Source organism: Anomaloglossus baeobatrachus, chromosome 6, assembly GCF_048569485.1.
Source record: "Anomaloglossus baeobatrachus isolate aAnoBae1 chromosome 6, aAnoBae1.hap1, whole genome shotgun sequence".
Classification (NCBI taxonomy): Eukaryota; Metazoa; Chordata; class Amphibia; order Anura; family Aromobatidae; genus Anomaloglossus; species Anomaloglossus baeobatrachus.
The window spans coordinates 135,248,416-135,264,087 of NC_134358.1; the positions used below are offsets into that span (position 1 = coordinate 135,248,416).

A 15,672-nucleotide genomic window follows, 5' to 3' on the forward strand; every position below is an offset into this window, starting at 1 on the left:
CCAGTCCCTGCTGCAAATCCACACCTACAGTTTAGAGAGTCTTCCTCACCAGCTGAGCCATAAGTTATTCACTGTATAATGAAAAATGTTAACAGATTTACATTATATGTTGTTTGAGTTTATAAAGATCTTTGAGATCGCTGCTTGAAGTCATTAAATGATTTGCTTACTTCAAACTTTCTTTAATTCTAGAAGAAATCTGTCCTGCTCAAGTGATGGACACAAAGGTACAGTGATCTTAGCTGTGCCTTGTAAGGATCCGTGCCCGTGTGTCTATCAGTGATAGACTATCACAAGACCAAGACTGAAAGTAAGTTAGGATGGATCCTATTGAACGATAGAAAACAGAGATATTGAAAAAGACAGAATTCATACAAAAGATCCTGTTAAAATTAGCAATACCACCTATAAATCAGCATAAGCAAAAAATAAATGAAAAAAAGTAAAAAATGACAATGTTTATGTGAAGAAGTATAGTTGATAACATTAGTCTAATGTACCTAATTATCCTTTGCTTTATTGTATTAGCTGATTTAGTAGCTCAGATCTTTCGGACTATAGCTCTAGATTACAAGACTTTTGATCACATACAGTATAAATTTTGGGATCAAAACACCACCCTTTGTGGTCAGCACATTGACAGGATCCCAAAACATTGGTAAATACACATGTGAACATGGCCTTCTATATACTTGACCCTTCATTTATATTTCCTATAACCAGAATTGTTCGATATGTAACGTGTGTGGCTTTCCTGCTCTAAAGGTTCTCATTTATACAGAACATATGTCATGACTCCTTAGTAGAACTATCAAGGTCAGTTTTTAATATCCTACATAGTTTGGTGTCATCAGCAAAGACTGACACTTTACTATCAATCCCATCCATAAGTTCATTAATAAAGAGATTAAAAAGAATCGGTCCTAGCACAGATCCCTGCGGCACCCCACTGCTGACTATAGCCCATTTAGAGAATGTACCATTTATGACTACTCTTTGTTTCCTACCTTTTAGCCAATTCCTTACCCAGCTGCATATAGTTTCTCCTAGTCCTTGCTTCTGGAGCTTTAGTATAAGGCTATTATGTGGTACAGTATCAAATGCCTTTGCACAGTCCAAATAAATTGCATCATTACCAATATCCAGATTTGCACTTACCTCTTCATAGAACCCCAACATGTTGGTTAGACACAACTTATCCTTCATGAATCCATGCTGTTTGTCAGTTATTATATTATTTTCTGCAATATATTTTTGCATGTCATCCCTTAAAATGCCCTCAAAAACTTTGCATACTACTGATGTCAGGCTTACTGGACAGTAGATGCCTGGATTCACCTACTTACTTTTCTTACATATCGGAACCACATCAGCAATCCTCCAATCCTGAGGCCCAAATCCTGTTACAAGCGAGTCTAAACAGATGAGATACAGCGGTCTATTGATTACTGAGCTCAATTCCCTCAATATTTGTGATTAATGCCATCTGGCCCAGGGGATTTGTCAATGTTTAATTTACTCAGACGCAGGCATACTTCTTCTTGTGTTAAATTAATTTTATCACGTGGTGAACTTTGATTTTTCACTTGTTGAATGATCCCTGGAACAGTCAGTTCCTTGGTGATCACGGATGAGAAGTGCCTATTTAATATCTCAGTCTTTTCTTTGTCCTCTATAACTAACTTGTTATTATATTTTAAGGGGCCGATATCATCCTTTGTTTTCATTTTGTCATTAATGTATTTATAAAAATTTTGGAATCTATTTTAATGTCCTTGGCGATTTTTGTCTCAGTAGCTAATTTTGCTTGCATGATTTCTTTTTTCCTTTTTTTATTGCTTTTTATTCCACTTTTCCTCAGGCTTATTGCCACTTTTTTATTTATTTTCTGTAAGTAAACTGTTCATTAAAGGGGTTATATATCATGACAGGTGTATAGATTGGGTCATTCCAGATGTGGCAATACTGAATATGTGTACTTTTTTATATGTAAATACATGCATTTTTTGGTGTGTGTGTATATATATATATATATATATATATATATATATATATTTATACAGTACAGACCAAACGTTTGGACACACCTTCTCATTCAAAGAGTTTTCTTTATTTTCATGACTCTGAAAATTGTAGATTCACATTGAAGGAATCAAAACTATGACTTAACCCATGTGGAATGAAATACTTAACAAACAAGTGTGAAACAACTGAAAATATGTCTTATATTCTAGGTTCTTCAAAGTAGCCACCTTTTACTTTGATTACTGCTTTGCACACTCTTGCATTCTCTTGATGAGCTTCAAGAGGTAGTCACCGGAAATGGTTTTCATTTCACAGGTGTGCCCTGTCAGGTTTAATAAGTGGGATTTCTTGCCTTATAAATGGGGCTGGGACCATCAGTTGTATTGTGCTGAAGTCTGGTGGATACACAGCTGATAGTCCTACTGAATAGACTGTTAGAATTTGTATTATGGCAAGAAAAAAGCAGCTAAGTAAAGAAAAACGAGTGGCCATCATTACTTTAAGAAATGAAGGTCAGTCAGTCTGAAAAATTGGGAAAACTTTGAAAAAATCCCCAAGTGCAGTGGCAAAAACCTTAAATGAGGACCGCCCCAGGAAAGAAAGACCAAGAGTCACCTCTGCTGCGGAGGATAAGTTTATCCGAGTCACCAGCCTCAGAAATCGCAGGTTAACAGCAGCTCAGATTAGAGACTAGGTCAATGCCACACAGAGTTCTAGCAGCAGACACATCTCTAGAACAACTGTTAAGAGGAGACTTTATACAGCAGGCCTTCATCGTAAAATAGCTGCTATGAAACAACTGCTAAGGACAGGCAACAAGCAGAAGAGACTTGTTTGGGCTAAAGAACACAAGGAATGGACATTAGACCAGTGGAAATCTGTGCTTTGGTCTGATGGGTCCAAATTTGAGATCTTCGGATCCAACCACCATGTTTTTGTGCGATGCAGAAAAGGTGAACGTATGGACTCTACATACCTGGTTCCCACCGTGAAACATGGAGGAGGAGGTGTGATGGTGTGGGGGTGCTTTGCTGGTGACACTGTTGGGGATTTATTCAAAATTGAAGGCATACTGAACCAGCATGGCTACCACAGCATCTTGCAGCGGCATGCTATTCCATCCAGTTTGCGTTTAGTTGGACCATCATTCATTTTTCAACAGGACAATGACCCCAAACACACCTACAGGCTGTGTAAGGGCTATTTGACTAAAAAGGAGAGTGATGGGGTGCTACGCCAGATGACCTGGCCTCCACAGTCACCAGACCTGAACCCAATCGAGATGGTTTGGGGTGAGCTGGACCACAGAATGAAGGCAAAAAAGCCAACAAGTGCTAAGCATCTCTGGGAACTCCTTCAAGACTGTTGGAAGACTATTTCCGGTAACTACCTCTTGAAGCTCATCAAGAGAATGCCAAGAGTGTGCAAAGCAGTAATCGAAGCAAATTGTGACTACTTTGAAGAACCTAAAATATAAGAGATAATTTTCAGTTGTTTCACACTTTTTTGTTAAGTATTTTATTCCACATGTGTTAATTCATAGTTTTGATACCTTCAATGGGAAGCTACAATTTTCAGAGTCATGAAAATAAAGAAAACTCTTTGAATGAGAAGGTGTGTCCAAACTTTTGGTCTGTACTATATATATATATATATATATGTATGTATTATTTTTGTGTGTGTGTGTGTGTTATTTATGTTTTGTTTTTTTTTTACATATTCTAGAGGGTTATTTTTCCTTTTTTTTCCATTTACGTTTTTACTTAGTCCCTCTATGCTGGTATATTGCATTGCCATGCACCAGTATGGCAATGCATTTTTCTGTCAGTGCCAGATTGGCAGATCGCATGTCAGACCATGTTGCTGGCTGGGTCTCACAGGCTACTGTACTTGGCAACCCAAAGGTCATCTTTTGACCTTCGGCTGTCAAGTATTGGCAACCCTCGACTCCCCTATGATCATGTCATGGGGGTGCCGGAAAGGGGTAAGAAGGAGCCCACTCCCTTTCACAAACTTCTATATACTGTGATCTCTAGTGATCAAGGCATATAGAACATCGCAAAACGTTAACATCATCAGAACCTAATCCAATCAGGTCCCAATGATGTCTCTGATCAGAACCCCAGCCTCTGCGTGACCCTGAGGGTTGCGATCCTTTCCTGACTGCTGACCGTAGAATAACATTGCCGCTGCACAACGCCCAGCAGAAGCCGACATTTATCTACAGTGGTCGGTCGCAAAGAGGTTAATTCTTTGATGGGCGTGGAAAAAACAAAAACGAAGAAAAAAAACAGATGAGTGATTTGTTTTCAATTATAGTTTTTTATTAATTTGTTTCTGCTTTTTCATTTGTAATCATTAAAATGATAATTTGAGCAGAATCCAATATTATATATCAATGACAATATCTTCAGAATGTCAAACTCCCACCATGGTAATAATTAGAAATCGGTTTGGAGAAGATAAAACTACATAAAGTAATGTTGCAGATTTTGTTGAAGGAACAGTCCCTGAAATGAAGATGCAAGCTGCATATTTTGCCCAGTTTGTGCCCCGCAGGCACGGCTCCTGGATGTGGTCAGTTTTAGCTGTTGTATCACCTTAGGGTATACATAGATGTCAATAAGTCTTCATATCTTTCTGCTTGTCTCTATGAATCAGGCTTGATTGACAGCTTAGCTTCGCTGGATCGGATGTTTTCTGAATAAGATAAGCATATACTGTATATATATAATATATAGCCGCTTTCTGCATTGCACTTGGTCAATATGCTTTACATTTTGTATGCTTTTTGGTCAGTATTTTGCATCAGTATTTGTTAGCCAAAACCAAGAATAGGTTAAAAAGCCAGAAGAGGGGTGAATCTTTTCATTATCTGTTCTCTCTCCTAAATGCCTTAACATATAGGTAATGTAAATCTGCAAAGCCGTTCACATTTGTGTATAAGACCGGCTGGAATTTTATTAGTCTATTACTTTTATGCAATACTTTCATCTGCTTTAAGGATGTAAAACGCCCATTGAATGAAGAGTGTATAAATTATGGATGCCTCCATATGTCATCTATATTGCATTTGTTTTTCAAAGGGACTATTTTTTTTCTCCTTAGATGACTGATCATCAATATCAAAGGAGTTATCCAATTTAATTAAAAATTGGGGTCAAAGCTGCTTATCCTGTAAAAAAAACAAAAACAACAAAAAACAAGCAGTACTTACCTACAATGGCCCCTGCTGACTCTTCGACTCGCCTAGGTGATGTTTATTGACATGGCTGCAGTGGTGATGTCCAGTCTACACCATATGACTGCTGCAGACAACCTTGGTATCACTGCTAAAACTAGTGATTGGTGGCAGCGTTCACATGCTATAGACATGATGTTATCCCTGAAGTATAGTCAACAAACACTGCCAGGGAGCTGCAGCAAGGTGACGCTGAAGCACCACAAGCAACAGAATGCAAGTACGGTGTAATTTATTATTTGACAAGCTAAGGAGGGGTAGCCAAAAAAAATTGGAGGTTCCAGTTTCCTGTAGAAGTATAAAAGTATATAAACTTTGGCTTGATAAAGAATTCAGGACTGTGTTCGAAACGCGTTGCTTTGTGGTTCCTGTCTCCCGCTCTTACCAATCTGGTCTAGTTTTTAAGGATGGAATAAAGTTTATATTTTTATACTTAAAACCTCCAAGTTTTTTTTCCTATTAAAGTCCACGCTACTTGGAGCATGCTGAAATCCATATTGAATGGTGAGCTGGCTATGGTCACTTTTTATTGAAAGGAAGGAGAGCCCCAATAAAACCAGACAATCCCTTTGTAATGCTGGTTAAGTACAGATATATACTGATGACAAACGAAGCCATATTATGTGTAAAATTCCATATAGCACGGCTGTAATACACACATCAACAAATAAACTCAGCCCGGTGGCTCAGAGACTAGCACTGTTGCTTTGCAGATCTGAGGTCCTGAGTTCAAATCCCACCAAGGACAACAGCTGGGAGGAGTTGTATGTTCTCCTTGTGTTTGTATTCTGGTTTCCTCTATGTTCTCTGGTTTCCTCCCGCACTCCAAAGACATACTGAAGTTAGATTGTTAGCCCCAGTGGGGACAGTGATGATAATGTCTGTAACAGAGTTATTTAAATAAACCTATAAACTCATGTTAAAAAGGTCTAAGGCAAGGCTGGCCTACATTTAGTTAGAGTTTAGTATGTTTTCCTACAAATGAGTCACAATAACATGTTACTACTATCAAAAAAGTTTATAAGTTCATTTCTCGACTGGTGTTTTGGCACTGGATGGCAAGGCCAAGAGATCTCAACAGTGACAGACAAATGTAGACATACCCCAAAAGCTTCCTAAAAATGAATAGTATGTGTAAATGCTTGCTTTCACATCTCCTATATTATTAGTAAGAATCTAAACTTAGGAAATCTGCACCTCTAACTGCCCGGAGGTGTGAGGGGCAGTAATGGGAGTCTTGGTATAGGACTAGCTATCTCCTGTGTACTGGACTAAGACACATGGGTTATAGATATCGAAAGAATGGAAGAGAGAGTAGAAATGCATTGTGTGTATTTTACAATGGCTGTGTGACCGGGTGACCAGAAGACTTAACATGTCCACTCATAAATGACTGACTATGGTTGCATGTCCCAGCCTACAGTTATATCAGAGAAGCTGAATCCCAAAGTAATTCACTTTTTTTCTGAATAGTGGAGACATAATATCTGCTATGAAGTTACCCTTGATGCTATAGGTCTGATAATTACCTTTGTAGAAATCCCTTGGTTCAAATTGATGTTTTTACTAGGATGGAGAAATTAAAGTTATACAACCGCTGACCTACATTACTGCAGCGATGACTAGTCATGATCTCCTGTTAGCACATCCATTGCCTTGAAATGTGAGACTACAGTTTGATCTGCTGAGTGGGATGTCAATAATGGCACAGTTCTTGCTACAGCCCCACCGAGGCCACAGGCGAGAGTGTTGCATGATGGTATTAACACCTTTGATTTATTAACAGATCATAAACACCATTTTACTCATAACCAAAGTTCTGAGAAACACTCACCACTGCATTGCCTCTTATCCCGCTCTTGTAAGGAGACCAGAAAGCCCATCAGCCACAGCTGGGCAATAGTAGTTAATGAAACAAAAAATTTCAGGTGATCCCATAAAATCTTCAATTTATTTTAGATTTATTAAATCCACATTCATTGTCAGGGAAAGCAGTAAAAACTTGACACGTTTCGACCATTGTGGTCTTAATCGTAACATAATGTGCTTAAAACAGCAACGGTCGAAACGCGTCAACATGGACTGGTTTCCCTGACAATGAATGTGAATTTTATAAATGTTAAATAAATTGAAGATTTTATGGGATCATCGGAATTTTTTTGTGTTTGATATAGTACTATTGCCCAGCTGTGGCTGATGGTCTTTCCGGTCTCCCTGCAAAGGAATACAAGAGCGGGATCAGAGGTAAACCAGTGGTGAGTGTTTTTTGGAGCATTGGTTATGAGTAAAATGGTATTAATGAGCCATATAGAACTACATCTTTGATGCGAAGTTTCCTTTTAGTAATATTTGCCCCCTCCCATTTCAGTTCAGAGGGCTATGTAATGGGCACAAGCTTACACCCCAATAACCTAAAGGGCCCGTTACACGCTATGATATATCAAGCGATACGTCGTCGGAGTCACGTCGTTAGTGACGCACATCCAGCGCCGTTTGACATATCGTAGCGTGTGACAGATACGAGCGACTGTGAACGAGCGAAAATACTCGCCTTATCGTTGCTCGTTGACACGCCGCTCATGATCAAAAAATCGAATGTCCTTCTGCGCGCCGGTTGTTCATCATTCCCGGGCAGCACACATCGCTGCGTGTGACACCCCGGGAACGATGAACTGCAGCTTACCTGCGTCCCGCGGCAATGCGGAAGGAAGGAGGTGGGCGGGATGTTTACGTCTCGCTCATCTCCGCCCCTCCGCTTCTATTGGGCGGCCGCTGTGTGACGTCGCTGTGACGCCGAACCTCCCTCCCCCTTCAGGAAGTGGATGTTCGCCGCCCACAGCGAGGTCGTTCGGGAGGTAAGTACGTGTGACGGGGGATTACCGACTTTGTGCGACACGGGCAACAAATTGCCCGTATCGCACAAACGATGGGGGCGGGTGCGATCGCACGATAAACAGTCCCGTGTAAAGCAGCCTTTAGCCTATATAGGTACCTTTAAAATTTGCTGCACCTCTGACTCCCAACAGGTAAGCCTGTATTCAGATGCTAAATCAGACTCCAATAAGCAAATTATTTCCTCCATAAATTCTGCTGCGTTAACAAGTGTAAAGAAAAATCAATTTCTATGTCTGTTTCCCTCTAAACATGTTGTTGGATAGTTTGCAACATTTGTATGGTGTTTGATATTGCTATAATGACTTATGTGGGTGAAATCGCAGAACGGATCCAGCTGGCAGGAGCGATTACATCATCCTTGGCTGTATATGTTCGTAAAAGAGCGACGCATTTGTTTGGTAAACTAGTAAGTCACACGTTTAACTCTTTCTGTTAGGTTTAACAAAAAAAAAAAGAGGAAATGCAATATTTTTTTTCCAAGAAATTCTAGTTGTTGATAAGAGAGTGAATAGAGCTTTCACAAAACACCCTGATTAAAATGAAACTCCCAAGATGGTCTTCATTGAAAATCCTCAATTAAGAACTGTATAATGAAGAAACACTGATCAGTATTTGCAATGATAATATTCTTTTGGCAGGAGACAACTGGAATCAGTTCATGTTTATTAGATTTTGAACAGAGGAAAATGAATGCTCATCCATTTTATTCTCTGAAAGTAATTTATCAACACAATGCTGCAGCCAGCAGCCCTGGGTAATGACATTCACATCAGCTCGGGCAATACGTCATTTTCCAGCCTCTAACTTCCCTCCAATTGGTAAAGACACACACAAGTGAATATTTACCAAGAACTGTACAAAGGACTCTTATGGGTTTTGAAGGTCATAACATTTGAGTGTCTATGCACAAAATAACCCACCGTCATTATCAGAATATTTCCACTTCTGCCCAGAAAATCTCTTGGGCCATGAAGAAAAATCATTAGCAGTATGCCCTAACAATGATCAAATCTTATAATTCTGGCTTATATTTCATATATGGGACCTAAGGGTCTTTTTGTCTCTTCAGGCTCCAGGGCCCTTAAAGGGAACCTGCCACCAGATTTGGCCCCTATAACCTGCAGCCATCACCAGTGAGCTCTTATGTACAGTATTCTAGAAAACTGTATATAAGAGCCCAGGCCACTCAGTAGAACGTAAAAATCACTTTTATTGTACTCACTAAGGGGCGGTCCGGTCCGATGGATGTCGCTCCTCTCTGTTCCGGCGCCGCCTCTCTGCGGCGATCTCCGTCCTTCTTCTGAGGCCCGTGTGCATGGCACGTCCTACATCATGCCCACTTGCTGGCATTGAGGTCATGCGCAGGCGCACTTTGATCTGCACTGCTTATGGCAGATCAAAGTTTTATAGCGCGCATGTGCGGGCGATCTTTAGCCTTTCCTCACACCTGCGCATTATAGTACTTTGATCTGCCCTCAGCAGGGTACATCAAAGAGTGCTTGAGCAGGACTGCAATGCTGGCCTGTGTGGATGACATAGGACACCTCATCCATACCGTGCTGGGTAGAAGAAGGACGGCAATCGCTGCAGGGAGGAGGTGCCGGAACGGAGAGCTGTGACACTCATTGGACCCGACCACACCCTAGGTGAGTATAATAAAAGTGTTTTTTTTATGTTATACAGCGCAGCCTGGGCTCTTAGATACAGTATTCTAACTGAGAGTAGCATGATGTAGGCAAAGAGATTCTGAATCCAACTATGTATTACTTTATATTACTGACTTCAACTGTTCTGACATAATCAGAGATTTTTTTATTTAGTTATGTAGCAGAGCCCAAAGAGTTGTATCGCCCACACCAGGCTCTCAATAGAGATTGTACATTGACAGTGAGGTGTCAACCACAGAAAGGGGGCTGCTGGACTTCCATTTGCATGACTTTGTAATCCCAGCAATGAGAAGGGTCCTGTTGCTTAAACAAACATAGCAAATAAACAACAGATTGGACTGTGACAAGACAGGCATCCCTGAATTTTCTGTGTTAACCCTTGCAACATGCTGGAATCAGCTTACATAGGAAAAACCTGCTGAAGGAGTCCTTTTAAGAAAAATTGTTAGCAGGGTCCCAACTATTGTGAAATGTTTATAGTTTTAGTTTACAGTTTCAGAATATTAAGGTTGGAAGATAACACAACTCCATCAAGTTTATCCTAAAACCTAAAATGCTGAACAGGCCTTTTAGCCCTTCGAGCTCCAGGGACCTTGTTTGACTGCACCTCTGTGTTTCTGATTCCAACTTTTCATAAGAAAGAACCTTTCATATTGAAAATATCATCTGTTCTGCAGGCGGGATGATACAAAGCAGGAGAAACTGATGAGATTAATATACATTTTTGTGGGAAAGGTTTCAGTAAAATTTGCAAGTACCATATTGAAACCCCTGGTGTTTGTCTGCATACGTGTTGAGTGGGCGGTCCTATTCAGTGATTGACAGTTCTCTCTAAATACCTGCACTGGACTCATTCATACAGACATCAGAGATTTCAACGAATAAAATACAAGTTAAGGTGCGCTCACATGAATGTGTGACTTGCACGATTATCGGATCACATCACCCGGTGAGGCCGGCTTCTCTGCTGACAGGAGCGCTTCTGCTGCATGTATTTCTATGCAGCTGAAATGCTCCTGTCCAGAGAGTGTGCAGCAATGCCGCATAATGCCGACGCGATATCCGCCGAGCCACTCGCAAGTATGACTCCGGCCTTATACTAAGAATTTTCAAACAAACCTATATAAGGTTTCATACTACTTGGCTTATGCTGTTCAGAGATTGGTCTGCATGTATAATGTGACAGGTGTCCTTAAAGCTAGAGCTGCATATTTTACTTTTGACTTAAAGCCATATTGGCCTCCAGTTCTCACTGCTGATTCAAGTTCAAGCTAAGGCATAAAGGTAGCCACAAAGATCAGGTCCTCTCCTGACTCTTATATATGTTGAGGAAAGCCATTAGATCAAATACTTAATTAACCTCTATATGCAGAGGATTGTGAAAAGTGTGTTCAATAAAATCGATTCTCTATACATAAGCCAGGTTTTCAGATATAACTAAGATGGCCACCGATGACATCACAGACCCTACCATCAGCATGGATCCACCAGATGATGACAGACCCTCCCATAAGCATCACCATGGATCCATCCAATGACGTCATAGACCTGCCTATGATGATGCCCACCAATCAGCTCATGGACTAACACATTGTTCAACCCACTTGCCAATGGACACATTCAAGTGTGCTCACTGTAGAGCCGACCATGCCCTTTTCCTAGGTTATATAAAGGCATGCTCTTGAATAAATCAGGCAGTTCTAAGCCACCTCTGACCAAGGAAAGATGAATTTCCGACTGTGTGTCTGATGTCATTTTTCAAGCATGCACTCGATCCACATCAATTAGGTCAGGCAGTAGGCAACAAGTGATCTCTGATTAAGAATTCACCCTAACAAATACAGTACATGTATGTATTTGTTCTCGAGAGGGAGGAAGGTTTAAGCAGCTGTCAGTCACCTGTGGCAGCACCTCACCTCAGTGAGAACCAAAGGATCAGGAGTTTAAATTCAAGAGACAGGACCCCCAAATATATTGGATGGTTTTTCAGTTCTACCAAAATTAACCAAATTTAATATAACGTATATGTGACCTTAGGGCCCTAAGACTAACATCTTCAATAATGTACTGTACATCTTTACATTTCTGGAGTTAAAACCCTATGTAGAATAATACAGATACCTCTGGCTCATACCATGCAAGGTTAATCAAGATTCAAATGGGCATTTCGCGGAGTGTGAATGGGCCAGATTTGTTGGGCCTCAAGCTTTGTTGATTGATTTTTTGGGGGTTAAAAACATTCAGCACTGCACAGATTAAAATGTCATCTATTTTGTAAAAATCGTTCGGGAAAAAATAATTAATGGAATATTAGTAAAGTTGATGACAGTTTATTCTGTGTGGTGCTGAGTGTTTTCGACCTCCCAAAATCTGCTATCTCAATTGAAGATCTCATTTCATAAGCAGTGAGCAACACCGAGTGCGAGGCCGGCATCACACGGTATGATCATACCCGCCCCTGTCGTTTGTGCGTCACGGGCAATTAGTTGCCCGTGGCGCACAAAGATGTTAACCCCCTGTTACACGTACTTACCTCCCGGACGACGTCGCTGTGGGCGGCGAACATCCTCTTCCTGAAGGGGGAGGGACGTTCGGCGTCACAGCGACATCACACAGCGGCCGCCCAATAGAAGCGGAGGGGCGGAGATGAGCGGGACTTAACATCCTACCCACCTCCTTCCTTCCGCATTGCCGGTGGGACGCAGGTAAGCTGTGTTCGTCGTTCCCAGGGTGTCACATGGAGCGATGTGTGCTGCCTTGGGAACAATGAACAACCGGAGCACAGAAGGAGGACCGACATTTTGAAAATGAACGACGTGTCAACGAACAACGATAAGGTGAGTATTTTTGCTCGTTCACAGTCGTTCGTAGCTGTCACACGCTACGATATGTCTAACGATGCCGGATGTGTGTCACGGAATCCGTGACCCAGACGACATATCGCTCGATATATCGTAGCATGTGACACCGCCCTTAGGCCAAAGATGGCAGCAGATGATCGCGAGTCACAAAGGATCTTACTCCACACTAAGCATCCTTATATAATACACCAAATGACAATTTCTGTGCAGCGTACGGATACAGTATTGCCAAGTGACAGATCACTGCGTCTCTTTAATGTACCATATCAGGCCCACTCAGACAGGATTAGATGCTTCACAATTTCACAATATTTGGCAATGTCCATAATTTACATTTGTGCACCAATATTTCCCAAAAATATATGCTTCTTACCTTGAATGGCCTGTATGCTTCGGGTCTGCACGACGATGCAGAGCTGCAGGACAAGCTGGGGAGCGCTCTCCAGAAATGTCGCAAGCAAATGCAACATACTCACATCTGCATACTCGTACACCATCTTCCAGTAAAACCTCCATCGGTCATTCTCTCCACTCCGCCTGCTGCGAATTCCCAAATATATTGTATGGAAATACCTGAGATAAAAAAAATGTATATAATAAATATTGGCAGTAACAAATAATTAAGAATTCATAGGAACTATGTACTACTATGATTAAAGATTCATCCTAAACTACTGGAAGTACAAATCGGTCACCTCCCCTCATCAATGGAGAACATCGAGCCTTCCTATCAGCAATCTCTATTCAAGTAAAGGAATATGGTAGACTGTGTCACTCAATGAAACACTGATCTTTTTTGTAAAGGTTTGAATATCTGTCCATCCCAAGTGTCCAATGATTCTAAAGGTGGTTGTTCACTACTCGATCTACCCTTTCTCAATTATGACATGCCACCATGTAAGATAAAAACAGCCAGGACTCACCTCCGATGCCGACAACATCCCAGACCTCGAATGATGTTATGTCACGTGAACTCTACCGTCAATCAGCAGCCGCTATCTTACCGTATCAATTCTTTCGGAGAAAACTGACATCCGTAAGAAGTGAGAGCTCTGGAACTCAGTTTCATCTGAAGGAAGTGAGCAACCATTGAATGGCTGCGGATCGGTGCCAACAACGGAGGGTAGCATGGGCTGTTTTTGTTTTTACAAAGGGAAATACAGTAATTGAGAAGGGGTTATCTTAGTAGTGGACGACCACTTTAATTTAATTTTTAATTTAATTTTTACATTTAAACTTTTGTATTAGGAAATTAGCATTGACCACACATTTTGCATTGTTGAAAACATTTTATGTTAACGAGGACATCTGTAGAGACCTCAGATCATTTCTTGCATGGATATGTTAGGGCTAAATTTTATCATATACACAATTGAGTGTTTGGAAACTTTTTATACATTGTTAGCACAAGAGTTTAGGTCAACTGAATCCAAACAAAGGGGAAAATGTACCATGGCAGAAATACAGGCACATTACTTTGACAGGCTGATAAGCAAAGTATCATGATTCAAGATAGGACTAAGTATCTTGTGGAGGCATATAAAATCTTTTCAGATGACAAATATAATACTGAGATCAATAAGGATCCCACAAATGAATAACTGGCAAAATATAATTAACAAAGGAAGAATACAGAAAGGAAGTGATCTATAAAACAACTTCTTACAGTAGTACCCCCAGTTGCCATTATTTTATCATCTGCCCGAAAGAAACTAGGATATGCAAAAAACACTTGTTAAAACCAACTATTTCAACAGTCAATGAGGAACTAAAGCATTTTTCCCAAAAATCTTCTGGAAAAATGGTTGCGTTCCCCATTCACTTCCATTAATATTCAGTATACGAGTCAAGCCCATCCATGTTATATTGCCGTTCCTGTGTATCAACTTCTGGTTTCCCACTGACTACGCTACCTGCCTATGCTGCCCCTAGTGCTTCCAATAAAAAGACTCCAATCAAGACTCGGATTATTACAGTAAAACTGACTAGTGGTGATAATATTTGTGAAGCATAGTGGAATTATTGGTGCTTTATAAGGGAGTAAAATAAATTAATACACATTTACTGTGCAAAGTTTGTGGAAAAAGGTGTGGAAAAATTGCTGCAAAAAATAATTCTTTAAAAGATAGAAGAGTTGATAGTTTATTTTCAGCAATTGAAATGAATACATAAAAGAAACCTAAATCAGGTATTTTATAAAATTATAGTCAGATGTGTGAGTAATCAATTATACCAAACAGGGGGTAATGATCATCAATTTCATATGTAAGGAGAAACATATTCATTAAGGCTACTTTCACACTACGTTTTTTTAACTGAGGCACAAATGGATTTTTTGCCCCGAAACCGTATCCGTTACAAATGCGTTGTCAGTTCAATGCATTTGCAATGGAATCGCAGCAATATGCTGTCACATGCGGTTGCGTGTGGCACACCTGGATCTGTTGCTTTGCGGTATTTTACCTTTATTCAAAAACGCTATTTGCAGCGTTTTTGTTCTCGGGTAATATACAGCATGTCTGTTAGATTGCGGCGGTACGTGCAATGCATTTCAATGGGCGCCGGATCCTGATAGATAGGGCCGCTGGAAGAGTTGGATACAGCGCCAGAAGATGGCGCTTCTATGAAAGCGCCATTTTCTAGGGTGGCTGCGGACTGCAATTCGCAGCAGGGGGCCCAGAAAGCGTGGGACACCCTGCGCTGTTGATTCCAATCACCAGCTGCCTAGTTGTACCTGGCTGGATGCAAAAATTGGGAGAAGCCCACGTTGTTTTTTTTTTTTTAATTATTTCATGAAAAAAAGGGCTTCCATATATTATTGGTTACCAGCTGGGTACAAATAGGCAGCTGCAGGTTGGGGGCAGCCCGTACCTTCCAGCTGTACCTGGCTGGCATACAAAAATATGGTAAAGCCACATCATTTTTTTTTAGTTTTTGGGCAAAAAACTTACAAAAAAAGGTCTTCCCTGGATTTTCCATTGCC

The 15,672-nt window shown here is 40.6% G+C and overlaps 1 protein-coding gene across 1 annotated transcript in view; it reads right to left on the reverse strand.

Annotated features, from left to right (window-relative positions):
- The window catches only part of XKR4 (XK related 4), a 369,005-nt gene that overhangs the window by 93,264 nt on the left and 260,069 nt on the right, over positions 1-15,672 (reverse strand). Inside the window, exon 2 of the mRNA XM_075353266.1 lies at positions 13,063-13,262. Coding sequence (XP_075209381.1) covers positions 13,063-13,262 — 200 coding nt within the window. The remainder of the gene's footprint in view (positions 1-13,062; positions 13,263-15,672) is intronic.